We start from the raw sequence: 12,959 nt of genomic DNA, 5'->3' as shown, positions 1-12,959 counted from the left end.
TGGTGGTGGTGGCGTGTACCGTGAAGACACACACAGTTTCGTGCCAGGCCGTGAAGAAGGGGAGGAGGAGGAGATGGGTGAAGGCTCGGTCAAGTTCAATGCCTCCCTATTTTTGAAGCCTCGTCCTTATGTATGACTCTGGTTGACATAGGCGATGGTGTTACTTCAAGATAGTTGGTTTGTTATATATACCGTACGTCAGGGTGGGGAGGAGGTGGAGTTAGAGGGGAAGGAGAAGAGTGAAGGCTCGGTCAAGTTCAATGCCTCCCTATTTGTATGGCTCGGGTTGACATTGACGTTCGTGTTGGTTTTAAATTTAAAGATAGTTGGTTTGTTATAGGTCAGGCTGGAAGGGAGGCGGAAAGGGGAATCTGCTTGGTCAATTTAGTACTCGTCGTATGTACAGCTTAGACTTGTGGTAGGAATTTATAAAGTGATCTCGATTACCTGGAAGAAGGGGAAGGGGAAAAGTAGTCAAATTCAATGCTTTACTCTTAGCGCCGACCTGTAGGTATGTTTAGTGTTGAAGTCGGTATTTTCAGACGTTTTCACCTCACATCAACTATTTCCAAATGCCGTGTTCTCATGAGTGTTTGTTTTTGCGTTCGTGGGGCCGCAAAGGAGACAAGTCGGGTTCTAATACGTGTTTTTGAGGTTCATGGTTCAGAAGAATGGTCAGACTACCACCGGGGTCATAAAACTACTACTGGTCATAAAACTACTCCTGGTTCAGAAGAATGGTCAGACTACCACCAGGGTCATAAAGCTACTGGTCATAAAACTACTCCTGGTTCAGAAGAATGGTCAGACTACCGCCAGGGTCATAAAACTACTGGTCATAAAACTACTCCTGGTTCAGAAGAATGGTCAGACTACCACCAGGGTCATAAAGCTACTCCTGGTCATAAAACTACTCCTGGTACAGAAGAATGGTCAGACTACCACCAGGGTCATAAAACTACTCCTGGTCATAAAACTACTCCTGGTTCAGAAGAATGGTCAGACTACCACCAGGGTCATAAAACTACTCCTGGAAATGCCTGCAGCACCTACGAAACCCTTGGCAAACGTGTGTGCTTGGGTGCCGAAATTTAAGAATATGTCCCTGGGTGAGTGGCTTCAGACCCTTGAATATTAGCGATGTGTAAAGATTATTTTGTTACGCTACACTCCGTCGTCATTAAAGCAATTTGTTCGTCTTTATTTTACAGTAATAGGAGGGTGGAGGTGATAACGGTTCAGTTACGTAAAACAGGATGTATTTAAGACTTGTGAATTTGGATTTTTTGAAGAGTCAATTGCTAGTATTTATTTTTTTATAAGTATCGCAAACTGGCTCGTCTCTTCACGCTGTTGAGGTTATCAGGACCAGTAACAGGTTTGGAATGAGGATAATTACGTAATGGAGGGTTGTATATATATTTTTAAAGCGGCGAATTGACTTTTTAGAAGGATTCAGTTCGGGACATTTCGTTTATTTTAATCTTGGGGCCGCTTGGTGTGCGAGGAGTCGGAAATGGGTGATATATAATTTTTTAGAGGAAAGGAAACAGCTCAAGGAAAACAATAAAATAAAATAAAATATGAAAGAATAACTGACATTCCCCCTGACATTCCTCCATTAAGAAGCTCATTGAGTGTTATTTTATTTTATTTGTATTATTTTGCATTTTTTATTATTTTATATTTCGAGTTAATTGACTGAGGAGCCGGAAGATGGTCAAAGTTGGACGGAGGGGGCTTGAAACTCCTCACGGCTTTCTTCCCATTCTCTCCATGATTATACTTTCTTTCTCCTTTAGTTATGCATTAAAAAAAAAAAAAATCACCCTCTTGAAAGCGTCGACGTCAGCAAATGGACAGTGGATGGAGACGGCTTCAAACTCACCATGTCTCTCTTTCCATACTCTCCATAATTATACTTTTTTTCTTTAGTTATGCATTAAAAAGAAAAATTCAGACCCTCTTGTAAGCGTTGACGTCAGCAAATGGACAGTGTTTGGATGGAGACGGCTTCAAACTCACCATGTCTCTCTTTCCATACTCTCCATAATTATACTTTTTTCTTTAGTTATGCATTAAAAAGAAAAATACTGACCCTCTTGAAAGCGTCGACGTCAGCAAATGGACAGTGGATGGAGACGGCTTCAAACTCACCATGTCTCTCTTTCCATACTCTCCATAATTATACTTTTTTTCTTTAGTTATGCATTAAAAAAAAAAAATCGCCCTCTTGAAAGCGTCGACGTCAGCAAATGGACAGTGTTTGCATGGAGACGGCTTCAAACTCACCATGTCTCTCTTTCCATACTCTCCATAATTATACTTTTTTTATTTAGTTATGCATTAAAAAGAAAAATTCAGACCCTCTTGTAAGCGTTGACGTCAGCAAATGGACAGTGGATGGAGACGGCTTCAAAATCATGTCTTTCTTTCCATTCTCTCCATAATTATATCTACTTTCTTTTTTTAGTTATGCATTAAAAAGAAAAATACTGACCCTCTTGAAAGCGTCGACGTCAGCAAATGGACAGTGGATGGAGACGGCTTCAAACTCAGTTATTAAAAAAGAAAATTCAGACCTATCTTTCTTTCCATTCTCTCCATAATTATATCTACTTTCTTTTTTTAGTTATGCATTAAAAAGAAAAATACTGACCCTCTTGTAAGCGTTGACGTCAGCAAATGGACAGTGGATGGAGACGGCTTCAAACTCACCATGTCTCTCTTTCCATTCTCTCCATAATTATACTTTTTTTCTTTAGTTATGCATTAAAAAGAAAAATACTGACCCTCTTGTAAGCGTTGACGTCAGCAAATGGACAGTGGATGGAGGCGGCTTCAAGCTCATCATGTCTTTCTTTCCATTCTCTCCAAAATTATACTTTCTTTAGTTATGCATTAAAAATAAAATATAGACCCTCTTGAAAGCGTTGACGTCAGCAAATGGACAAGGTGTGTGTGGGAAGGGAGGGAGGGGAGGGGAGGAAGTTTGAAGTTCGCTCCTGGTCACCCCGAAAAAGAAAAAGGCGTTCGGCAAAAAACGTTCAGTGGAGTGACTCATATTGGGTCCGAAGTCGTGATCGCCGGTACGTTATGTAAACCCGTTCGTACTCACCTCTGGCTCTCCTCGCCCACTTAAGTCAGGGCAGCACTTATATATACGTCCTTGTACGAGGGATTTCCGTATTTGTAAAAGTGTATAGTGTGATGGATGACTGATGCTACGGCTTAACCTTTGTGACCACCTCGCTCTCTTTCTCTCTCCAACACATGATTTTTTCCAACTCTGGTGTACGTGTGTGTGTGTGTGTGTGTGTGTGTGTGAAGTCGTAAAGCTTCTTGGTGACGGCCGTTATGTGGTACTGTTTGTAGGTAGTACTCTCTCTCTCTCTCTCTCTCTCTCTCTCTCTCTCTCTCTCTCTCTCTCTCTCTCATCTATGTTAGCCTCTATACATCTGTCCCTCTTCCCCTCATTTCCCCATCCCCCTCTTCCCTGTTTCCCCATACCCCGACTTCCTTTTTCCTCCTCCTCCTCTACCCCCTTTCACGTCAGTTGGCAAGATAGTCTCCTCTTTTTCATCGATTTTGGTTGGACTCTGTGATCTCTGCCTTACGTAACTTAGTGGCCCTGAATTCTGTTAATCTGTTCTGCTCGCCTTTCTTCGCCTTCCCTCGTAGCATCACCGCGAACTTGGGACTTAAGAACATATAAGAACATTGTCTCTTCTTTTCCCATCGATATTGCTTGGACTGTGATCTCTGGGTGGCCTCGAGTTCTGGTAATCTGTTCTCGCTTTCCTTTTCCCTCGTAGCATCATCGCGAACTTGGGACCTAAGAACATAAGAACATTGCCTCTTCTTTTTCCATCGATATTACTTGGACGGTGATCTCTGCGTTATGTTGCTTAGTGGCCTCCAGCTCTGTTAATCTGTTCTGCTCGCCTTTCTTCGCCTTACCTTCGTGTAGTGTAGTGTGGTAGCCGTGGGGGGAACAGTCTCGCTAACTATGTCCGTGTTCATTCCTATATAGTCCATGCAAATAAGTGTCGGAGTTGGATAAGAAAAAGAAAAAAGGAATGTGCAAAAAAGGAACAAAGAATGAAAGAAAAGGGAAAGAAAAGTGCAAGAAGGAATAAAGACTAAAAGAAAATAAAGTGTAAGAAGGGATAGAGAAAAAAAAAAGACGGAAAGGGAAGGGAAGGGAAGGGGAGGGGAGGAAGGAAAGGGCAGGAGAGGAAGGAAAGGGAAGGGCAGGGGAGGAAGGAAAGGGAAGGACAGGGAAGGGCAGGGGAGAAAGGAAAGGGAAGGGAAGGAAAGGCCAGGGGAGGAAGGAAAGGAAAGGGCAGGAGAGGAAGGAAAGGGAAGGGAAGGAAAGGGCAGGAGAGGAAGGAAAAGGAAGGGCAGGGGAGGAAGAAAGGACAGGAGAGGAAGGAAAGGAAAGGGAAGGGAAGGGAAGGGAAGGGAAGGGGAGGAAGGAAAGGACAGGGGACGAAGGAAAGGGAAGGGCAGGGGAGGGACGGGAGGGAAGGAAAGGGAAGGGCAGGGGAGGGACGGGAAGGAAAGGGAAGGGCAGGGGAGAAAGGAAAGGGAAGGGGAGGGAAGGGAAGGGACGGGAAGGGATAAGAAGAACGTACCAAAGAACATAAGGAGTCTGCAAGAGGCTGGTAGCACATCCTTTCCCTAGTCCTATTTCTTGTTTTGTCCTCGTCTTTTCCTCCCCCTCGCGTTTCGTTTTATATCTTTCCTCGTTTTCTCCTTTTCTCCTTGTTCTTTCTCTTCTTGTTCTTCTTGTGTTTGCTCTTGTACTTCTTGTTCTTCATGTTCATGCTCCTTGTGATTTGGGTATACGCTTCATTTCTCTCCTGTTCTCGTTCTTGTTCTTCTTTTCCATCATTATCATAAATCGTCACTTATTTCTACGTTTATTTAATTTTCATTTTTCCTTCTGCATTTTGTTCCTGTTTTTCTTCTTCTTTGTCCTTGTCCTCTTCCTCCACCTCGGCCTTCACCCCTCTTCTAGTCCTCCTCCTCCTCCTCCTCCTCCTCATCATCATCATCATCATCATCATCATCATCACCACCACCACCATCATCACCATCATCATCACCATCATCATCATACTTATACTCGCTCCCCTTTTCTTTTTGCTCTTCTGACTCTTGTTCTCGTTCTTCTAATTCTCCTCCTTTGTCCTTGTTCTCCACCTCCACCTGTACCCCACTTCAAGTCCTCCTCCTCCTCCTCGCCCCCCTCCTTTTCGTCCTCCTCCCAGCCCTGACAGCCGCACAAGAGGTCAGTGGCCCCGGTGGGAGGCGAGGACGATGAACCCCACATAACCAGCGTTCCCTGGGTCCATATTATCAACCATTGCGGGACTCACACATCCACATATTATGACAAGGCTTTCGTCGAGGTTGTGTTAGTGTGTCCATGGGTAGTTTTATGAGCCTTGGGAGAGTTTGACAAGCACTCTTCTGCACCATGAACGTGAAAACACTCATTAGAACCCGACGGATTATCTTTGTGCCCTTTGGAAATACTAACTTGCGGAGATATGAGAAAGAATGAGAAACGAACACTTCTTCGGTCCATATTCTCAACCATTGCTGGACTCACATACCCACAAATGACAAGGCTTTCGTCGTTGTGTTAGTGTGTCCATGGGTAGTTTTATGAGCCTAAGGATAGTTTGACAAGCACTCTTCTGCACCATGAACGGGGAAAACACTCATGGGAACCCGACTTGTGCTTTTGCCCTTACTAACTAACTTGGAGGATGAGAAGAATGAGAAACGAACACTTCTTCGGTCATATTCTCAACCATTGCTGGACTTCATGGGAACCCGATTCATCTCCTTTATGGCCTCGGGGAGTGATTGTTGTGGGTGCCGAGAGCGTCTGAGATCACTGGCCCGGGGTCGCCGCACCAAGGCAATCAAACATCCGCCAGCTGACGCCAACGTGGGTCTGAGTACGCGTGTCTCGACCTGATGAAGACGAAGCATTTTTATTATCATTAGACTTTTTATAGCGATTCCTGAAGTGGTTTGTGCGTATATTTTGAGGGCAAGGGAAGGGAAGGGAAGGGAAAGGAGAGGAAGGGAAGGGAAGGGAAGGGAAGCGAAAGGAGGGGAAAGGAAGGGAAGGAACCAGCATCTTCACTCTTTTATCCCTTCCCCTGGTACACTCTGGAGCAGTCTTCCTTCGTCTGTATTCCTCCTGCCTACGACTTGAACGCTTTCACGAGGAGAGTATCAAGACGCCTCTCCACCCGTAATTGACCTCTCTTCTGGCTTCCCGTTCTCTTTTCTTTTGTTTTTCTCTGTCCGAGCAGCGTCTAGAGGGTTTTTTGCTGTTCTTGTCTCTTTGACCTTTAGCTCCCTCCCTTGCTGTAAAAATAAAAGAAAGAGGGGATTAATAGTGTGTGTGTGTGTGTGTGTGTGTACAGGTGTTTGGTATGTGGACTGGAACAAAGAAAGGAAGGAGAAAGGGAATCTAATGGCGAAGGGTTATCAAGAATCCACATGTGTTTGGTATATGGACGAAAAAAAGGAGAAAGGGAAAAGAAAATGAACAAAGAAAGGAAGGAGGAAGGGAATCTAATGGCGAAGGGTTATCAAGAATCCACAGGTGTTTGGTATATGGACGAAAAAAAAGGAGAAAGGAAAAAGAAAATTACAAAAATGAGGGAGAACGGAAAGAAGAAAGGGGAACTAATGTGAGGGTTATCAAGAGTGTACACGTGTTTGGTTTATGAACAAAAAGAAAAGGAGAAAAAAGGAAGAAAGGAAGGAGAAAGGAAAACTAATGCGAGGGTTATCAAGAGTGAACACGTGTTTGGTTTATGAACAAAAAGAAAAGGAGAAAAAAGGAAGAAAGGAAGGAGAAAGGAAAACTAATGCGAGGGTTATCAAGAGTGAACACGTGTTTGGTTTATGAACAAAAAGAAAAGGAGAAAAAAAGGAAGAAAGGAAACTAATGCGAGGGTTATCAAGAGTGCACACGTGTTTGGTTTATTAACAAAAAGAGGAAGAAAGGAAAGGAGAAAGGAATAATAATGGCGAGGGTTATCAAGAGTGTATACAGGTGTTTCATGTAGGGCGAGAACAAAGAAAGGAAGGAGAAAGGAGAACTAATGGCAAGGATTATAAAAAGAGGGAAATGGGAGCGTTAAAATTAATGGTATATAAAAGGACGGGGTTTCGTGGTATGTTGAGGGTACGAATGGCTAAGCTGATTGGTATGTTAAAAAGATAGGTATTTGAAGGAACGTAAACACTTGTCACTACTACTACTACTACTACTACTACTACTACTACTACTACTACTACTACTTATTACTACTTACTACTACAACTACTTCTACTACTACTACCTAATATTCCTTTCCCTGCCCCTCCCTTCCCTTTCCTTCCTCCCCTGTCTATCCCCTCCCTCTCCTTCCTCTCCTGCCCATCCCTGCCCTTCCCTTCCCTGCCCTTCCCTTCCCTGCCCTTCTCTTTCCTTCCTCCCCTGCCCTTCCCTTCCCTTCCTTCCCCATCAAATTCTCGTCCATTTTCCATCCACTTCGTTTCCCTTAAATAATTTTCGAAAGAAGAAGAAAAAGAAGAAAAATGGTTGTGTCCTTAAGCTTACAATGACGTCATGGCTGAAGGAGGAGGAGGAGGAGGATGGGACACTGAGAGGAAGGGAGAATGTATACAGACACATCCTATGCCTCCTCCTCCTCCTCCTCCTCCTCCTCCTCTTTACACTCCAGTGAACTCCTTCCCCTCTTTTATTTATCTTGCCTTTCCAGCCTTCTTTATACTCTCTCTCTCTCTCTCTCTCTCTCTCTCTCTCTCTCTCATAAAATATTTGCTCTGCTTACATACCTTCCTTTTGACATCCACCTGTGTGTGTGTGTGTGTGTGTGTGTGTGTGTGTGTGTGTGTGTGTGTGTGTGTGTGTGTGTGTGTGTGTGTGTGTGTGTGTGTGTGTACGCGCTCTGATTCCCGCCTCTCAAGAATTTCCTAATATGTCATTTTGTCGAGAGAGAGAGAGAGAGAGAGAGAGAGAGAGAGAGAGAGAGAGAGAGAGAGAGAGAGAGAGAGAGAGAGAGAGAGAGAGAGAGAGAGAGAGAGCTACAGGTGTGTGAGGTAAGGGAAAAACATGTACTGAACAGGTGTGGATATAATCATGATCAAATACCTCAGTTCACCTGGCTTCCTCTCTTCCCATTTTCCTTTCCATCAACTTTCCCATTCCCAGACGCATTATTTTTTTTTCCTTTCTTTTCCTCTGGCCTCCCAATTTGCCACTTCCTTCCTGCCATCAGCCCCTTTCCTTCCTTCTCTTAATTCCCTCCTTCCTTCCCTCCTTCCTTCCTTTCCTTCGTTCTTTTTTTCTTTTTCTTTCCCTTTTTTACCTTCCTTTTTCTCATCCCGTCCCACGTTTTTCTTATCAACATTTTACAGTCGTACGTACCGTGAAGAAGTGTGTGTGTGTGTGTGTGTGTGTAGCTGTTTTGTTTTGATAGCCCTGTTTATTGGTTGCGTTGGAGGGTCGGAGGAGGTGGAGGAGGAGGAGGAGGAAGAGGAGGAGAAGAATGAGAAGAAAAACAAGAAAAGGAGATCAAGAACAGGAAGTAGAGAAAGAAAAAGGAGGAGTAGAAGAAGGAAATGGAGAAGAAGAAGGAAATGGAGGAGGAGGAAGAGAAGAATGACTATGCGGACAAAACTCGAGGGAAGAGAAGAAGAAGGAAAAGGAGGAGGAGGAAAAGGAAGGGGACGAAAGCTGGGGGCGGGGAGACGAAGGAGACATGAAAGGAAGAAAAGAGGGCGGAGAAGGAGAATTAGAAGGAAAAGAAGGAGGACCAAGGGAACGAAAGCTGGGAGCGAGGAGAAGGAAGAAGAGAGGGCGGAGGAGGAGAAGGAGAAGAAGAAGGAGAAGGAGGACGAGGGGGATGGAAGCTGGGGGCGTATAGCTAAATCTTGCTCCCCACAATATTCGGCGCCACACGGTAACGAAGCATCTGGGTCACTGACTTCGCCTGTGACACTCGCAAACAAACCCCCGCGGAGCTACAGTGAGGGAGGAAGGAGGGGGAAGGTGTCGAAACGGGTGTGCTTTATTTAGATGCATTTGTTTACTGTTTAGGTTAAGAAGGAAGAGGAAGAGGAGGAGGAGGAGGAGGAGGGAAATAGGTGAAGGATTGAGGTTTTGTTTTTATTTGGTTTGCTGTGTTTTTTTTATGGTGCTACCTAACGTGTGGGAAGAGGAGGAGGAGGAGGAGGAGGAGGGGACAGGTGATAAAATTAGGTCTGTTTTTATTTAGCTTTCATAGTGTTGCAATGAGGAGGAGGAGGAGTAGGAAGAAGAAGAAGAAGAAGAAGAAGAAGACGAACAAGAACAAAAAGAAAAAGAAAAACAAGAGCAAGAACAAGAAGACCAAGAAGAAGAAGAAGAAGAAGAAAAAGAAAAGATGGAAGGGTTCGGGAAAGAAATATGGGTCTGCTCTACCTTCTGTTTTTCTGTCATTACTCTGCCGTGCGTTGGCGTGAAGAGAAGGCGCCCAAGGAAGTATGCCATTATTCCCTCTTTTACTTCCTCCCTGATAAACACGCCAAGGTGAACGGGCTCGCTTGGTTGCCTGCCCTCCTGTGTATCTGTCCTCTTTGTACCTTGAGGAGTGAAGAAAGAAGAATAGAAAAAATATACGAGAGTGGATGTGTGTGTGGGGTTAATGTGGGTGTTTGAGAACTGCTATGGACTGTAGACACCTTGATTTTGAGTCTGTAATGAGGTTAAATGAGGTTATATATAGTTTAAACTCTCGCTACCTTTTTCATACCTTTAGAAGAGTGGATGTTTACGAGGCGTCAGTGTGAGTGTTTGAGAACTGCTATGGACTGTTGACACCTTGATTTTGAGTCTGTAAAGAGGTTAAATGAGGTTATATATAGTTTAAACTCTCGCTACCTTTTTCATACGTTTAGAAGAGTGGATGTTTACGAGGCGTCAATGTGGGCGTTTGAGAACTGCTATGAACTGTTGACACCTTGATTTTGAGTCTGTAAAGAGGTTAAATGAGGTTATATATAGTTTAAACTCTCGCTACCTTTTTCGTACCTTTAGAAGAGTGGATGTTTACGAGGCGTCAGTGTGAGTGTTTGAGAACTGCTATGGACTGTTGACACCTTGATTTTGAGTCTGTAATGAGGTTAAATGAGGTTAGTTTAAATTCTCGTCTCCTTTTTCGTACCTTTAGAAGAGTGGATGTTTGCGTGGAACCAGTGTGGGTGTTCGTGGAGTGAGTATGGGCCGTTGACCGTAAAAGGGTTAAAAGTGGTTAGTTTGCTGCCCTCGCCTCCTTCTTTTTTTTTTGTACCTTGAGAATAGCGGATGTTTGTGAGGAGTTACGTATAGAGAGACTGTTCGTGTACTTAGTTTGAATTGTGATGGTTTGTTTCTTCTTCTTCTTCTTCTTCTTCTTCTTCTTCTTCTCCTTCTTTTTGCTTTTGTTCTTGTTCTTGTTCTTTTTGTTGTTGTTCTTGTTCTTGTTATTCTTCTTTTTCTTGCTCCTGTTCTTCATCCTATCTTCTCATTTTCGTCTTCCTCCTCCTCCTCCTTCTCCTCATCCTCGTCTTCCTCCTCCTCCTCATTATTATTATTATTATTATTATTATTATCATCATCATCGTGCCAAGCAAACGCACCACGACGCTTACTTGACCTCGTTGGGTTTTTTCGTCCTTTAAGGCTCTTGAGATTGTTGTCGTTCTTGTCGTCGTTGTTGTTGTTGTTGTTGTTTTGACGTCACGTGCGGGAAGGTGTTTATCGTGGTGCCTCGTCTCACCTGTCCACCAAAGTTCACCTGTCGGCTGCTGTCACGGGGTGTTAGAGGTCATGTTTGCTAATCTGTTCATATTCGTTTCAACATTTATTCTTCTTGGTTTTGGTCTTTTTTTTTTTTTCTCATATTTTAGTTGTTTTTGCGTCTTGAGTTTTTGTTTTGTTTTGTTTGTTGTGTATTTTGAGATATTACCTTCTCTTCTCTCTCTCTCTCTCCATTGCTATTAACTTTCTATATTCTCTCGTCTTCTTTCTCTTTTGCTCTCTTTCTCTCGTTCTCTCTCTCCTCTTTCTCTCGTTCTGTCTCCTCGCTTTCTCTCGTTCTCTGTCTTTTTCTCTCTTTCTCTCGTCCTGTCTCCTCTCTCATCGCATTCACTTATATTTTCTCTTTCTCGGCGTCCCAGGTGCTTGAGGAGCTCCTGAACAAGCAACACATAGGTCCCCGCTCCTCCCTCCCTACCCGCTTCTTCCCTTATAATGATGATAACAAGAATGATTTTATATGCGTACTAATCGGGATCGGAGTGCGTACAAATAACCAAACAAACTCCACCACCACCAGCATATGTTCAGGCTTCAGTCGCGCAGCCATCGAGTCATATTTTTCCGAGGTTATTGATAAGAAGGAAGATGACGTGTGGCTTTTGGTGTGTTCAGGCTGCGAATGCTGATGTAAGATGACTCAGATGAGGATGAGGATGACGGTGATAAGGAAGGGGCAGAGAGAGAGAGAGAGAGAGAGAGAGAGAGAGAGAGAGAGAGAGAGAGAGAGAGAGAGAGAGAGAGAGAGATTAACATTTTGTCGTAATAATGATTTAGAGACTCTGAAACCAATGGAAAGAGAATGTCACGCTTTGGCAGATAGATAAATAGATAGATAGATAGATAGATAGATAGAAGGATAGAGAAGTATCCTGTGGTATTTATAATTTATTTTTCTATTCAATTATTATTATTATTTATTTATTTATTTTTGTGTGTTACTGGTGGTGTGGTGGGTTGTGTGATGGTGATGGTGGTAGTGGTGGTGATGGTGGTGGCGGCAGTGGTGGTGGTGGTGGTGGTGCTGTGGTGTGTATCTGCGGTTGGGTTGTAGTCGTAGTGGTATTGGTAGTGAGGGAAAGAAAAAAGGTCTTCATCCTCGCAGCCAGCAATCCGTCATAGCCAGGAGGAGGATTTTAAAAGACTCTTGATATATTTTTTCTTAATGATTAGCAGGGCAGGTCATCATGTCAGGGGTGCAGGACAGTAATAATAATAATAATAATAATAATAATAATGATAGTAATAATGATAATAATAATAGTAATAATGATAATAGTAATGAAAGAATACAAGAAAAAGTTAAGAAAATGAAATGAAAATAATAATAGATATATGAACGAATGAAAGAAGGAAGGAAGGAATGAAGGGAGAAAGAAAGAAAAAGAAAAAGAAAAAGAAGAAAAAGAAAAAAAGAAGAAAGGAAAGAAAAAAAAACGAAAATAAGGAAGGAGAGTTTGAGGAGGAGGAGGAGGAAAAAGGGTATATTGAAAGTAGGAAAATTGGAAAGAGGAAAGCAAGGATAGGCAAGAATAAACTGATAATATCGAGAAAAAAAAGAAAAAAAAGAGAGCGTGAAGCAAAGTTAGCGAACCCATTTTCTACTTATGTTGTTATTTTCACTAAACTCGTATTACCTCAGTCGTTGGGTGCGTATGTAAGGCATCCACCTGGGCGTCATCGTACCCACTCAGACGTTACATTACTGCTTGGGTGCCCCTCATTCGCTTGACTCCCTCCATCCACTTACGAATGACTTAAGTGAAGGGGCTAACCTAGATGTTTTGCCTGTTAAACTGTTGTACCTCCTTTTTTTATTTTTTTTATTTTTTACAACAAAGGAGACAGCCCAAGGACACACACAAAAAGGAAACGATAATACAAAATAAAAAAACGCTACTCGCTGCTCCTAAAAAGAATCCAAAGAGGTGGCCGAAAGAGGGGTCAATTTCTGTTTCTTTCTTTCTTTATTTATTTTTTCTCCCTTTCTTTTTGTATCTCCTATCTCCCTTTCTCTGTTTTCTTTTTCTTTCCTTCCTTCTTTCTCTTGTTCTTTCGTTCGTTCTTTCTTTCTCTTTCA

The 12,959-nt window shown here is 43.0% G+C and overlaps 2 protein-coding genes across 5 annotated transcripts in view; both read left to right on the top strand.

The window, feature by feature from the left end:
* LOC126983935 (endoplasmic reticulum membrane sensor NFE2L1-like) overlaps window positions 1-12,959 on the top strand; it is a 143,745-nt gene that overhangs the window by 38,987 nt on the left and 91,799 nt on the right. The window lies entirely within an intron of this gene.
* On the top strand, window positions 8,061-10,633 carry LOC126983936 (serine/Arginine-related protein 53-like). Its single transcript, XM_050837173.1, has 2 exons — window positions 8,061-9,937; window positions 10,216-10,633. The coding sequence occupies exon 1, from the start codon at window positions 8,183-8,185 to the stop codon at window positions 9,119-9,121; it is 939 nt and encodes a 312-aa protein (XP_050693130.1). The 5' UTR covers window positions 8,061-8,182; the 3' UTR covers window positions 9,122-9,937; window positions 10,216-10,633.

This window comes from Eriocheir sinensis, chromosome 55 (assembly GCF_024679095.1).
Source record: "Eriocheir sinensis breed Jianghai 21 chromosome 55, ASM2467909v1, whole genome shotgun sequence".
In the NCBI taxonomy this organism is placed as follows: domain Eukaryota; kingdom Metazoa; phylum Arthropoda; class Malacostraca; order Decapoda; family Varunidae; genus Eriocheir; species Eriocheir sinensis.
This window is presented reverse-complemented; position numbering and strand designations above follow the sequence as displayed.